At 32.9% G+C, this 13,561-nt stretch overlaps 1 protein-coding gene and 1 long non-coding RNA gene across 2 annotated transcripts; both read right to left on the bottom strand.

The window, feature by feature from the left end:
- Positions 1-2,938: 2,938 nt before the first annotated feature.
- LOC108226872 (uncharacterized) lies at positions 2,939-4,127 on the bottom strand. Its single transcript, XR_001807748.2, has 2 exons — positions 3,599-4,127; positions 2,939-3,116 (listed from the first exon to the last, which is right to left on the bottom strand). It is a non-coding gene; the product is annotated as an uncharacterized LOC108226872 (long non-coding RNA).
- Positions 4,128-7,959: 3,832 nt separating this feature from the next.
- LOC108227787 (probable galactinol--sucrose galactosyltransferase 6) lies at positions 7,960-12,355 on the bottom strand. Its single transcript, XM_017403128.2, has 5 exons — positions 12,075-12,355; positions 10,443-11,734; positions 9,501-9,710; positions 9,260-9,394; positions 7,960-8,780 (listed from the first exon to the last, which is right to left on the bottom strand). Exons 1-5 carry the CDS (start codon positions 12,288-12,290, stop codon positions 8,141-8,143), a joined length of 2,493 nt encoding a protein of 830 aa, XP_017258617.1. The 5' UTR covers positions 12,291-12,355; the 3' UTR covers positions 7,960-8,140.
- Between the last annotated feature and the right edge of the window lie 1,206 nt (positions 12,356-13,561).

Raw genomic sequence — 13,561 nt, 5'->3', positions numbered from 1 at the left:
GGTACTCTATCATTTTTGAACGATACTTAGGGGCGATATGCAATTACCTCTAAATTTAATGAAATACTGGTCTTTCTGACTAGCATATATATTAGTATAATACTCCCTCCGTCCCATTTTATGTGACCCTTATTATTTTTTGGGACGTCCCATCAAGAATGAACCTATCATACTTACTATTTTTGAACACTAGCTTTCACTATTACACCCACTACTTCTCTATTTTACACTCCCCCCGTCCCATATTGAGCGAGCTGGTTTGACTTTCACAGAGATTAAGAATAAGGTAGTAAGTTTAGTTGAAAAGTGGGTAAAGTGGTGGGACCTATCAATATTTAATACTACCTCCGTCCCTTTTTACTTGTCACTTTGACTTTTTGCACTTAACCTAAGGTGATTAAAAAATATACTTCTACTTATTATTTTTAAATTTTTTTTTTCTGAATTAAAGTTTATAGTTTATATTTTTATTCACAAAGAGAAAATTTTAAAAATAATGAGCGGAATTATGTTTTTTACTCACCTTAAGTTACGTGCAAAAAGTCAAAGTGACAAGTAAAAAGGGACGGAGGTAGTAATAGATTTGAGATAGTGGAAGAAGATAGTGGGTGTAATGATGTTTATATTATTATAGAATGGAGATAGTGGAAGAAAGTAGCAGGTGTAATAGTGAAAAGTAGTGTTCAAAAATAGTAAGTGTGATAGGTTCATTCTATTTGGGACGTCTTAAAGAGGAAAATAATAACAAATTTGTTCTTTATACTTGGTCAAAAATTGGTCAATTTGACCTTTGAAAGTCAGAACAGGACATTTAAAATGGGATTGAGGTAGTATTAAAATATTCATAAGAGCAAGTCCAATGCTAGATGCTATATATCTATTGCTATTGTTATAATATAGCACCAAAAAGTGTTTTTTGATGCTAAAATAAAACTCGTACTCCAATGCTAAGTTCTATAACTAGTTTCAAATTTAACCAACTCATCAACTTTTACCCAACTTCTATATAGAACCAACTCATTAACTTTTACCTAACTCATTAACTCATTAACTAGTTTCCAATTTCTAGTTATTGATGATGTGGCAACATGGATGGATCCATCCTTGGTTTCAAATATAGAACCAAGGATGCATCTAAGCATGGATGCATCCAAATATAGCACCCTTTTGGAGTTGAGTTTTTTTAATTTTGATGCTATAATATAGCAATAGAACCAAGTATAGCATTGCATTGGAGTTGCTCTAAGTCCCATCACTTTACCCACTTGACCCACTTTTCAACTAAACTTATCTTGTATTATTACCTTTTTCTTAGTTTCCGTGAAAGTCAAATAAGGCCACTTAATATGGGACGGAGGGAGTACAATTTTGTGTATTCAATACACAGAACATACACAATCTCCGTAGTTCTCTCATAGAGTGTATTTATAAAATTTAACTTGATATATGAAAAGAAAATAAAAGGCAAATTCCTCCGTTTCAATTACATGTTCAATTAATGACTTAATACACATTTTTTTTTTCAAAATTCACTTTTCTCAAATTATGTGATTTTTTTAAAGTGGACATGTAATTTGAAACGGGAAGAGTATAAAAGGTTAAACTTGACTGATTGTCTGGAATTTATTCGTTGTTCTTTTTGTAATGAGGTATTTATCCAGTTCTATCTCACTCCTCTTTTAAGAGTGGGGGAACTCTCGTCATGTGTGTCTCTGACCGCTTAATTTACGATTTCAGAGTTCAATTTTTTGGAGTTTGCGTGAGCGGGTATGAATGACTTTTGTCTTACTGACGGAGAGCATATATTTACTATTTCATCAAATTAAAAACTGAAGATAAATTTGTGGCAAAAAGAAAAAACTGAAGATAAATATCAAAGTTCAAAAAATCTCAATTTTTCCCTTTTTTTTTTGACACCCTTTGCTCACAACTCAAACTCCCCAAAATAAATTTTGTATTGCTATGAGACATTTTGTGTTTCAAGTTAAAAATTTCAATTTAACAAAATAAATGACCAATAAATATAATCTTTCTTCCAACAATAAATGTATAATTAAAATAATAAATTATAAATATATGAAGTCATATAAATTATACAGGTGAAAGATCAACTACTAATTTCTAAGAGCAAGTTCAACAGTTATCTATCCCGGTGAGTTTTAGTGATTTAATTAGGCAATCTAATCTTAGTGTCTAACTCCAATAATTAACAATCTCTTTATTTGTTTTCCTATTATTATTTTAATAATAGATATGAGAGAAAGAAGAAGGAAAAGAGGAAGAAAGAAGTGAGATAAAAAATTTTATTCATAAATATTACTACTAAATGATAATGTTTACAGGGTAAATAGGTAATGAATTACGAAGTTGTGGTACTGAGGTAATCACTGGGACAGTGTTAGAGTGCCTCTCTTTCTTGATACATCGATCTCACTTAGGTAACCTATTCGACTTGCTCTAAGTATCAACAACAAAGAATATGTGCCTGTTTGGCAATGTAAGATAAGCGCTTCTTTTCCCGAGAGTTTGACCTCAGTTTTTCTTGAACCGTTTGTGTAAAAAAATTGGAAATTTTTTAAAAAGTTGTAAATACTTGATCTTGTTTCTGGATTTCTACTTCTTTCAAAGTTAAAAATACTAACTTTTGTTTCACGACTCCTTTCTCAAACAGTTTAATCACTTATAAGTCTTAATTTACTTCTCATGCTTAATCCACTTTTTTTACTTTAAGCAAAAAACACATTTTTTTAAATTTATCCAAAAAGAACATATATAAATATCAGTTCGGGACTCAATCACATTTGCAACATGTCAATATGTTTATTTCCGTAATGTCCATACACACTTCCAAAAACTCACCACAAATCTATTGCAAACTTAATTCATCTCAATAGCAAACCAAGCATACATATATTGAAATTCATAAACCATATTGTACTTACTGTAAAATAATTTAATTGACATCATAGAAGAATTTAATACTGTACTATGTGTCTCTGAATTCAGACACTGATGGCTGGAGCTACATATCACCAAATCAAGTAAATTGTGACATAACTGTGATCCCACAAACTGTGTGTACTTTGTATATCCGTGCATACTTACATGCATACACACTGCAGGCAAGCATACATTATACAGAGATCAGAACATATAAGGGAAATAAATACAGACATATTACACGGAACACATACATGAAGATTTAATATGTATACGCAACAATTGTCTGTCTGGGCCACATAAGAGTACTCTATGTATCTGACTCTATCATGTATCATTCACAAATCAAGTTTTTACAAACACAATTGTTAATCTGAAAACTAGTGTCAGAATAATGTAAAACTATGTGAGGGTATATTGTGTGGCCTTAGTGGTGTAAAAATATATTTGATCAAAGTGATAGGGAGAAACAAGTGAAAAATGAATGATTGAATGGTGAAAATACCAAAAGTGGAAATTTTATCAATAATATGATCCATATATTGGTTTAAGACCAGTAATAATTACAATAAATATTTTTTAATCCAGATCCTGAACAATTTGATTCATCTTTATTAATTAGCAAAGACAAATGAAATTGCATTAAGAATGAAATTACCTTCAAATCTAAGGCCAACTGGCATGCAATTAATATTACAGATCTGCAAATTTTAAAAACAAACAAGAAAGATAATCAGTGATTGGACATGAAACTAAGCAATTAACAGATTTAAAAGATTATAATCTGGGCTTGTTATTGATTATCGTTGTACCTTCCCACAGCTTTATTGAACTGCAGCATCTAAATCTGAGAAATAGATGAGATGATGATGCAGTTCAAGAAAGCCGTGGAAGAACACAAAGAAAACCATTTTTGTAAGATGCCAATATATATGGCTCGATGGTTTAAAGGGACTGATCTAACCCTAATAGGGTTTTGTAGATGGTAGATGTAATCATCTATATAAAATGTAAAACGGAGAGGAGGCTAGGAAAGGGGGGAAGGAGATGTAGGTTTTAGAAGAGGGGGAAGGGGTATTTTATAGGGAGAAAAGAGGTCTTTTAGCACCAATCCCGAGAAGAATATTAGAGATCGTAGAATAGAAACTGATCAATGCCCCACTGCTTTCTTTTCCCAACCTGGCGACCCTTTCTTTAATTACTCCCTCCGTCCCTTTTTATCTGTCCATTTTGGGAAAAAAAACACATACCAAGGAATAATTGATTGTATAAACTTTTTTATTAAATACCTCTAATTAATATCTTGAAAATGGTGGAATACCCCTACTTTTATGTCTTGAAAACATGAATTCAACCAAGTTTTAAATAAGTCAAGCCTTGAAAATTGAAATTATAGAGATATATTTGAAAAACTATCATTAAATTAGTTTTGAAAGTATAAATGGACAGATAAATAGGGACAAATTTTTACTTCCAAAGTGGACAGATAAATAGGGACGGAGGGAGTACTTAATTTTTTTTCTTAAATTTTTGTCAGGGTTATTATTATTTTTATTTTCTATTTCTTCTTCATTCCATTGTCTTTTTTATTTGTAAATCAGGAGGATATACCAAAATGTATATGAATTTTTGTTAAGAAAAAAATTGCACCCAATATACAGAAATATATTTAAATAAATTAAAATATTTATCAAAAATAATAAAATGAGACAAGAGAAATATGTATTCAAAAATTATTTAATTTAATAATTAAATATATTTACGTCCCACCCTTAAGTATAAAGAATTATTTATACGATTTAAATTTGTTGTACTTAAGTACATTAAAGTAATTTCTACCTACATTTTAATTTTTTGTCAGATATGTTCCAAGAAGAATAAATAAATCTCGAAATAAATAAGTTTTCTTATGCATATTAAAATTTGATTATGATAGTAGAATTGTTATCGGACTCTGCAAAAATCAAGATAAATGTTTTGCAAAAATTGTTATCGAACTCTGCAAAAATGAAAATAAATGTTTTGCATAAGTGGTCCCGAGATGAGATTTTCGTATTACTTTCAGAAAAAACTTATATATTTTCAAATTTTACGGGGTATTTTTATAATTTTATAAAATTTAAAATAGTAAAAAAATAGTAAAAAAAATTTTAAAGAGGCACGTGTCTCTTCCCACATCCGCCTCTGATCCACGCATCCACTTGACTACCAGCGCGATACAAACTCTGATATGAATCTTTCCGGACGAAGTTTCCACTGTAAAATTATGTATTTTTGGAAAATTGAAAGCAAGACGAAGAAAGAGGGTGTCATTAGGCGAAACGGAGTTGGGGATGGAAATGTTCACATGGAGGCATGTGAAGGAAAGAGAAGATCCCCATGCACCCCCCACACTTACCCGTCTTTTTACATTTATATCCTCCTACATATTTGACATCCTCCCCGTTTTTGCCGGACACTGCTTTCTTCTCTTTAACCCTGTCGGATTCTCCTTTTATAGCGGACAAGTGTTTCGTGCTTTTTGGTGCAACCAACTCATCATCATACTTGCGAATACAATAAACAAAATAAATGAACGGATTTAGAAATATGCGTTTTTCTATACTCTAATATTCAATTGGTGGAAATTTTAAAAAATCATGATTTCGAGCTCAATTTTAAATATAGTTTTCTTAATCTTGATGTCCAACTTTAAAGCTGGGCTGTTCAAACGGAGTGATTAAGATCGAGATTAAAAACTTGTATAACCATAATTGTACAGCTAAACAGTTTAGACCCGGAAAATTGTTGGAATGTTTATCTATCTTCTAGCCATTTCTTATGAAAATTATTATCTACACAGAAAAGTATATTTTTAATCAGTAAAACTTGAAAATATACTTATAATTTGAATTTTGAAAAATATTTCAAAATTTGTCATTAGATATAAATGACGAGTTTTATTGTTTTATTATAAATAAAGCGGGACTAAAATGAGAAGAGAGAAATCGAGATTTCTCCCAGTAGGACGCAATCGCATATGTTAACGGGACAAGGAGCGTAGATCAGTGATGGGCTAATGGCGTTTAGCGATTCATTAAAGTAATACTCCCTCCGTCCCATCAGGAAGCTTACGTGCACTGTTTGCACGCATTTTGAGCCTCTCGTAAAGTATAGTTCTATAATGTATTTTTTATTTTTTATTTTTTTGAATTAAAGTTTAAACGTCAAACTTTTTTTGGAGATTTTTTTTAAAAATAAATATATAATATAAATATACTTTATAGAAGCATTAAAATGCGTGCCAAAAAGTAACGTAAAGAACCTGGTGGGACGGAGGGAGTAGTATATATTTGATGAAGTTTTGGTAGTGGGCAAGTTAGGTGTTATGGAAGCACTAATTCAACACTAACACTAAAATACTTAATGCATCATTAGACATCTTTTTCTGTTCATTTAAACTTTCAGCACTATTGGTTAATAGTTGTTGGGAGATTTGATTTGGTAACCCCATCCATGCCATGCTACCTAAATTTTTTAAATTTTTTTTTTTTTTTTTTGTAAGGACCATGCTACCTAAATTTAACACTGAAAACTGCACCACTTTTGTTGCGTACAAGAGTTTATACTCGAACAAGGAATTAAGGATGAACCAGTTGACTGATTAACCTGGTATAAAGAGAGGGTGTTGTATTAATTTTAGATAATAAAATTCACAGATTTTCATTTATGAACAAATATTTATATGTGCATGATTCATCGTATTACTTGAAAAATTATTATTATAACAGCATTTGAATAAAAAAAATTGGGAAAAAATTTGAGTTTTGAAGTATTTTTCCTTTTATTATACAACATACATTTAACGCATATTTATTAGATGAATTGATTGTATGACACAATTATTGGTTTTAATTCATATAAATTATACATTTGTGTTCAAAAAAAAAATTGAAATTGATATTCTTTAGTTATACGATGAAAACAAACAATTCGAAATATCTCGACTTTTTTCTTTTGGTGTGAGGCTAATATATAAAGAAGAAAGTATATAATTAGCGCGAGAAATTTAAGATGATTTTCCCCAATCAAATCAGCTACTACAAAATTTTGTAAAAACAGCAAAAAAAACCAAAAAACACTAATGCTACCTACCAAATTTCTCTTGTCCTGTTGCTCTCCACTCTTCTCAAAATCTAATTAAGAATTCTTGCAGTTCCGGAGGATCAAGAGAACCGGGAACGGAGAGCTTCCCACTTTCCGACGACTCTATAGATTTTAATTGAATAATTTACTTATTATTATTAAATAATATGAGTAGAATCAATTATATATTTTTAAATGAAAAATATTTTGAAAACATTTGGAGTACTCCTTTTTTAAAAAGAAAAATCAGCTGCTGAAAAGTAAGTATACTAACTAATTAACGCACATAGTTTCTCCTAAACTCTTTGGGAACTTCCAGCTACAAATTTTACAAACAGGACCCTACGGCCAGAAAATTACCTGCACTTTGAGAAAACCGAGAATAGTTACTGCAAATGTAACTCCAAGTCACCGTAGCTTTGGAAAAGGAGAAACTGCGGTTACACGTAAATTTAGACACTACACATACACGTAAATGAGACGGGAAAATAAGTGCGTTCTGCAAATGTTGGGGACGACAAATGTATGGAAACTCATGTACTCGTTTGTCAGTTTATCAGTGAAAACTAATACTACAAACACACATGCTCGTCACGATTGGTAGGCCTCCTGTCCTTTTGTTTTTACCCATAACTTCGTCTTCTTTTTTTGGCCCTTTTAACTCAACCTAATACTAAATTAATTGGAAATTTTATTTATATTTAATGGGCCTGTGTTTGGTCCAGCGATGACAATTTCAAGCCCAGTTAGTCCCCAGTAAAAGGCTCGAATTAGAAAATTTCACCAGCTGCCTGCAAAATAGAAGTTTAAAACTACCACTGCAGAACTCTCAAGTCCCTGGGCCTAGAGGACTATTAACTTGTACTCACATTCGAACAATATTACGCGAGTGAGAATGACAAGTGTGAATCTATAACAAGTTACATGATTCTGGAAAGATCAGTGGAATGATACATATGTATGCATAGAGTTTGCCGAGACCTGACAGTTGAGACTGAGGAATGACAGATTATCACAACAGTAATCAGTCAATCTCGCAACATCAATCTTAGCGTAGTACAAATATATGAGTAATTTATAACTCAATGCTGACAGTGTGAACTTTCTGGTTCTCGTCGGGCATATAATCCAAACTCAAGATAACTAGACCTGAAGCTGCATCGTAGGTAAAATCTACCTTGCTCGATCCAACTGTGCAACTTCTTGGCTTGGTTGTGGAGTAAGCACCAAACCTGCCACAACCCTTTACCTCCAATGAAATTACTGCTTCTGCAAGGTTCTCAGCTGTCTCTCCAGACAATTGAGCACCATTCTTCACTTCATATTTAAGCCCTTCAATGGCTCCACCAGCATTGTACATGTCTACAAGTCCAAATGGTGCAAATTGGAACCCAGGTGCCAACATTTTAACTGGTGTAACTGTAATTATGTCGTGCTCAAGAATCTTTAGGGAAATGGGCGTGGCCATATCATAAGGTAGAATATGAATGTTACTGCTCTGGTGGCAGTATAGAGCACATGTACCATTCCAGTTATCATCCATGGAAACGTCTGCAATGAGGTGCACATCATGACCCTTGATAAAGCCAGTTATTGCATCAGATTGAGTTTGATGGAATATGTTTTTTCTTTCTGTGCTGTTCCAAGCTGCACCTTGGCAGTTGTAGATACCAAGCACTCCATTGTACTTGTTCATGTTCCAAATCTTTAACAAGCTGAAACAAAACAAAACTGGCTAAGATCCTTAATGTATTAATAACACTTAACACAAAAAATGTAAATCATCAAGAAGAAATAATACCCACTTCAAGTGTAGTAGACACTCAGCCAATTGGCTTTTCTAAATTTATTGCAGATTGTTTATATCTTATTAGCTAGACTTGCATGAGGTATGTTAGTTATAAACCTAGAACTTCCTCAAATAAAGGCTCCAATTGAATTTCAAAATTTGCAAATAATCTTTGAATTCAAGAAACTTGATCATAAAGTAAACTGATTTGGAAAACTTGTTTCTAACAGTTACAAAGTTTCTAGGCCAAACAATAATAATATTCTAAAAGGATCAGAAAAGATATATTACATTAAAAATGTAGGATAATCATAAACTTTTTAGTTGTCATGACATCTTTAGATAGAAAAACAAAGGATATAATGTAGTTACTAACTAAAACAGTTCACACTAGTAAGTACTGACCTAACTCCGTCACGGGCTGGATCAGCGAATAAACAGTCCTTGGTGGGACGGCCCGGCAAGCGTGCTCGGAGGATTGACCCATCTGGTAGAACAAGTTTTTTTAAGAGATCAAAATTGTGATTCCCAGGTGCATCACTGCAATAAGAAATTGTCAATTGTTATGTTATAATGTGTACCTCCAAACATAGAGTCATTGACTTTAAGCGCAGAACAATTAAGTTGGACTTTCTAAGACTCTGACCTCACATAAATAGGGCCACCACTAATAGCTCTGGCTGATGCATGATATTCAGCTGCTGGATGTAGAGACTGGAACATATCCCAATCAGGCTGCATAAATTCTCCAAGGAAGATACTATTGTAAGCCACTGCAGCAATATGGATGGTGTGCGATACTGGATCGCGAGGGAAAAAATCATCTGATGCTCTAACAATAGCTGTTTGTCTTGAGCTACAGTTTAGGCAATAAACAAAATGTTACAATAGTTCATAGCAAGCTTAAAATCAGCAAAAGGCTAGTAACAGCTCATGGTTAAAGCTATATGCCTATATGGAAATTCAAACAGTCTTTTTAGAACCTATACAAAGAATTCCAACATTCAAGTAGTCATTTCAGCTCATTGCAGATGCTACAATTATTTTTCCTCGTTGCTTTAGCAATAAAAACGTGCTAGGATAATTTCCCGAGAAGAGAACAAAGTTCTGATATCCCCATTTATATTAATTATTTATACATCGTAAAAGAATGTTTAGTGAATATGTCATCATGTTTGGTGAATTACTTTGCTTCTAATGAAAATATATGTGACATCAGATAAAAAGAACTTGAAGTTGAAAACAACATTATCATTTTCCCCAGAAAATCCTCAAATGGTACGACATGGTATCATTCACACAACATGTGTGGAAAAAAAGGGGGAACTTTGTGTTGCTAAAGATCAGAGGTTATTAGCAGAAGAGAACAAGTAGCAAGACATTATGTGGCTGTTTGGCTGGAAGTTTCCTCTTTATATAGGAGAAAAGTAGTACTCTCCTCTTGAGTTACCTTTCGTCTCTTACACAGAGATGAAATGTTCAGCCAAATACCCTCCATAACAGCATTATTGAAATAATATAAATGATCTGAATGTGAAATACAAGATAATTCAAAAACAAACTGAACTGAAGATGGTTATAAGCGTACCAGTAAAGGGAATCAGTATTGTGGCTCATGCAATCAATGCAACCATTATCTGGGAAATTCTTAGCAATAGAAGCATCAAGCGCCTGATGGTATTTCTTAGTGACCTCAACACGACCTGATGAACCAGTGCCAAGAGTCTCCAACATGCTCTGCACATCCACCTTCACACCATCTACACCAGCGGATGCCAGATACTGATGATAATCATTATAAAACTTGTGCACATTTTTTGGATCCATTAGTCCAATACCCTGCAGTGCCAGTGGATCAACTTTCCATCCTGGTTCATTCTCCATTACACCCTTGGATATCACTGGATACTTTAAAACTGACCCATATTGCTCCATACCCTCCATTCCTGGCCTTACCCCACCCCAGTACCCCATTATCGCATGCCACACGTAAACATACTTTAATCCGTATTTTTCTTTTGCAATGCTTACTATGTTCTGAATTCCTATTGGAGGATCATCCTTTGTCTTAAACTTGCTATTTTCCTTCATTCCAATTAGTCTCATCAATTGTTGTTCTTCAGATTGTGGTTGATCAGTGTCCCCTCCTACTTCTTGCCATCCATCATCAATGATTACAAACTTTGGAGGTGTTGCGCCAGCAGTCAAAGAAGCGAGACCATTTTCCACACCCTCCTGAGACACTTCTTGGTAAAATGCATCCCATGTACACCAGCCAAAATAATCAATGATACTCGGCAATTTCTTTTCCTTAAGTTGCCGAAACGTCTTCAACTGCAACTTAACAGCTTCAATTGCACCCGTAATTGTTCTAAATGGATCAGTCCCCGCACCAACATAAACAGAACGATAAAAATCAGACCCCTTGGTCTCCAAATCACCACTCTCTAAACACAGTTCAAGCTCGTCTTGAACATTCCCTTGAAGACAAGCTCGAAAAGGTCCCTCAACTAAAGGCAAAAAAACAACATACATTGTCTCATCCTCAACTTGAGACCCGGATTTCGTCTCTAGTAACAAGAATTGAGTTTCCAACGGAACATCTCCGCCTTTATCTCCCATTTTCTGAGCCATCCACCACATTTTAAACCTAAAACAAGCCATAAATTTAACACCATCTAACTTCCCTAGTGACACTACATGCCTACTGTTTTCTTCATCAAACTTAGCTCCTAAAAAAATACCACCAACCGGAACAGATTCCGAACCCGAAGTCAAGACCACATCTTCTGGTACATTAGTCAGTATCGTCCTATCTTTCACTAAAAGTTTATTATCAATAATCCTAACTTCGGAAGTGATCGTCATCGAGGATCTTATCTGTAAATCAATTCACAACACTGCTTAAAAATTTAACCACAGATTAATAACATTGCTAAAGAAATTCTATTATTCTGCCTCTACATTAAATATAAACATCATATCCATATATATAGAATATGTACACTTTTACAAATGGACTTTTAACATAAAAGAAAACTAATTGTTAGAATATAATACGATCATGTTGACTCTTGAGCCCGAGGTTTTAGGAAAATTGATCACCTATTTTTAATCTCGATTAATAAAATGAAATTATCCAGTTATGAGAGATTTAACTTTAGCAATGCAATATATGAGAAATGCAAACTAAAATGGAGAAGTGATTAACAAGACATACCTGAAATTGAGGTGTTTTGATAGAAGAAGAATACAAAAATTGAAGAGCAGGAGAGAGAGTTTTGTTACGGAGATAAGCTATTCTGTTCCGGAATGGAACTGAAATTGAATATAGTGGATGATTGTATGCAAGCGAAGATGAGGAGAGGTGGGAATTTATAGTGGTGAATTGAGTCGTAGTTGCATTGGGATACGAGATTACTGGTTTAATCGCCATTGATGATTTTCACACCTTGACTTTCCCTCCCTATATTCGTTCCTTTTCAAATTATGCTTAAATCTAATTTGGTCGTTTATATTCATAAAATTCAGAATTATAATAATTAATATTAGTATTTAACGATCAATATTTCATGAAAAAACATAATTACTTGAATTTTTATTTTTTACTGCTGAATATTTCATGTATCTTAAGCTTATGCTTTGACTTATGCAGAGAATAGTTTGCGGATCAGATTGTCACGTTAGTTGCATTAAAGTAGCATCAATCCATCAATCTTTATCTTGGAAAAAATATACTATTAAAAAAAGGTTGCATTATTTAATGCTTTTGCAATAATGTAATCCATCTTGAAGCAGTGATGTGTATCCACGTCATATAGTGCATTCGATATAGACCATATAATTTATTTTATTTTCTAAAATAGTGGCCACGGTTTATAAAATGGTGATTTGAGGACACCTGCGCAATGTCGGATTGAAGAATTTTGTACTATACTTGAGCTGTCTCTGTTCAACCTTACGTGCAAGGAAGAACATTACTTGATAGCGAACAATATTTTATAAGTGTTCGAACAATATTCGTATAAAATATAATTTTTTAAATTTTTATTCTTAAATGAGATTTTAACGTTTAAGTTTTTGTTAAAAAATACTCCCTCCGTCCCTATTTATCTGTCCACTTTGGAAGTAAAAATTTGTCCCTATTTATCTGTCCATTTATACTTTCAAAACTAATTTAATGATAGTTTTTCAAATATATCTCTATAATTTCAATTTTCAAGGCTTGACTTATTTAAAACTTGGTTGAATTCATGTTTTCAAGACATAAAAGTAGGGGTATTCCACCATTTTCAAGATATTAATTAGAGGTATTTAATAAAAAAGTTTATACAATCAATTATTCCTTGGTATGTGTTTTTTTTCCCAAAATGGACAGATAAAAAGGGACGGAGGGAGTAGAAATTAGAAAAGTGTCTTGAAATCATATTTTATAAAAATTTCAAAATATACGTAAACGGTGAACTAAATACCGTGCCGGACTAAGGGAGCACAATAACAAAAACAACTACGAGCAATATTTATATTCGAGAACTGCGGATTTAAGAGAAAGTAAAAAAAAGAGCTGCTCGGTCCATTTTACTACTTCCTGGATATGTTTATAGCTAATAAAGAACATAACCTTTAAGTATTTTGCAATTTTACTATTCCTAAATATAGTTTTACTATTATAATTTTTGACATGCATGACAATCACTTTACAATATA

This window comes from Daucus carota, chromosome 6 (assembly GCF_001625215.2).
Source record: "Daucus carota subsp. sativus chromosome 6, DH1 v3.0, whole genome shotgun sequence".
Taxonomy (NCBI): domain Eukaryota; kingdom Viridiplantae; phylum Streptophyta; class Magnoliopsida; order Apiales; family Apiaceae; genus Daucus; species Daucus carota.
Note: the sequence above shows the minus strand (reverse complement) of the source record. Positions and strands in the feature narration are given on the sequence as shown.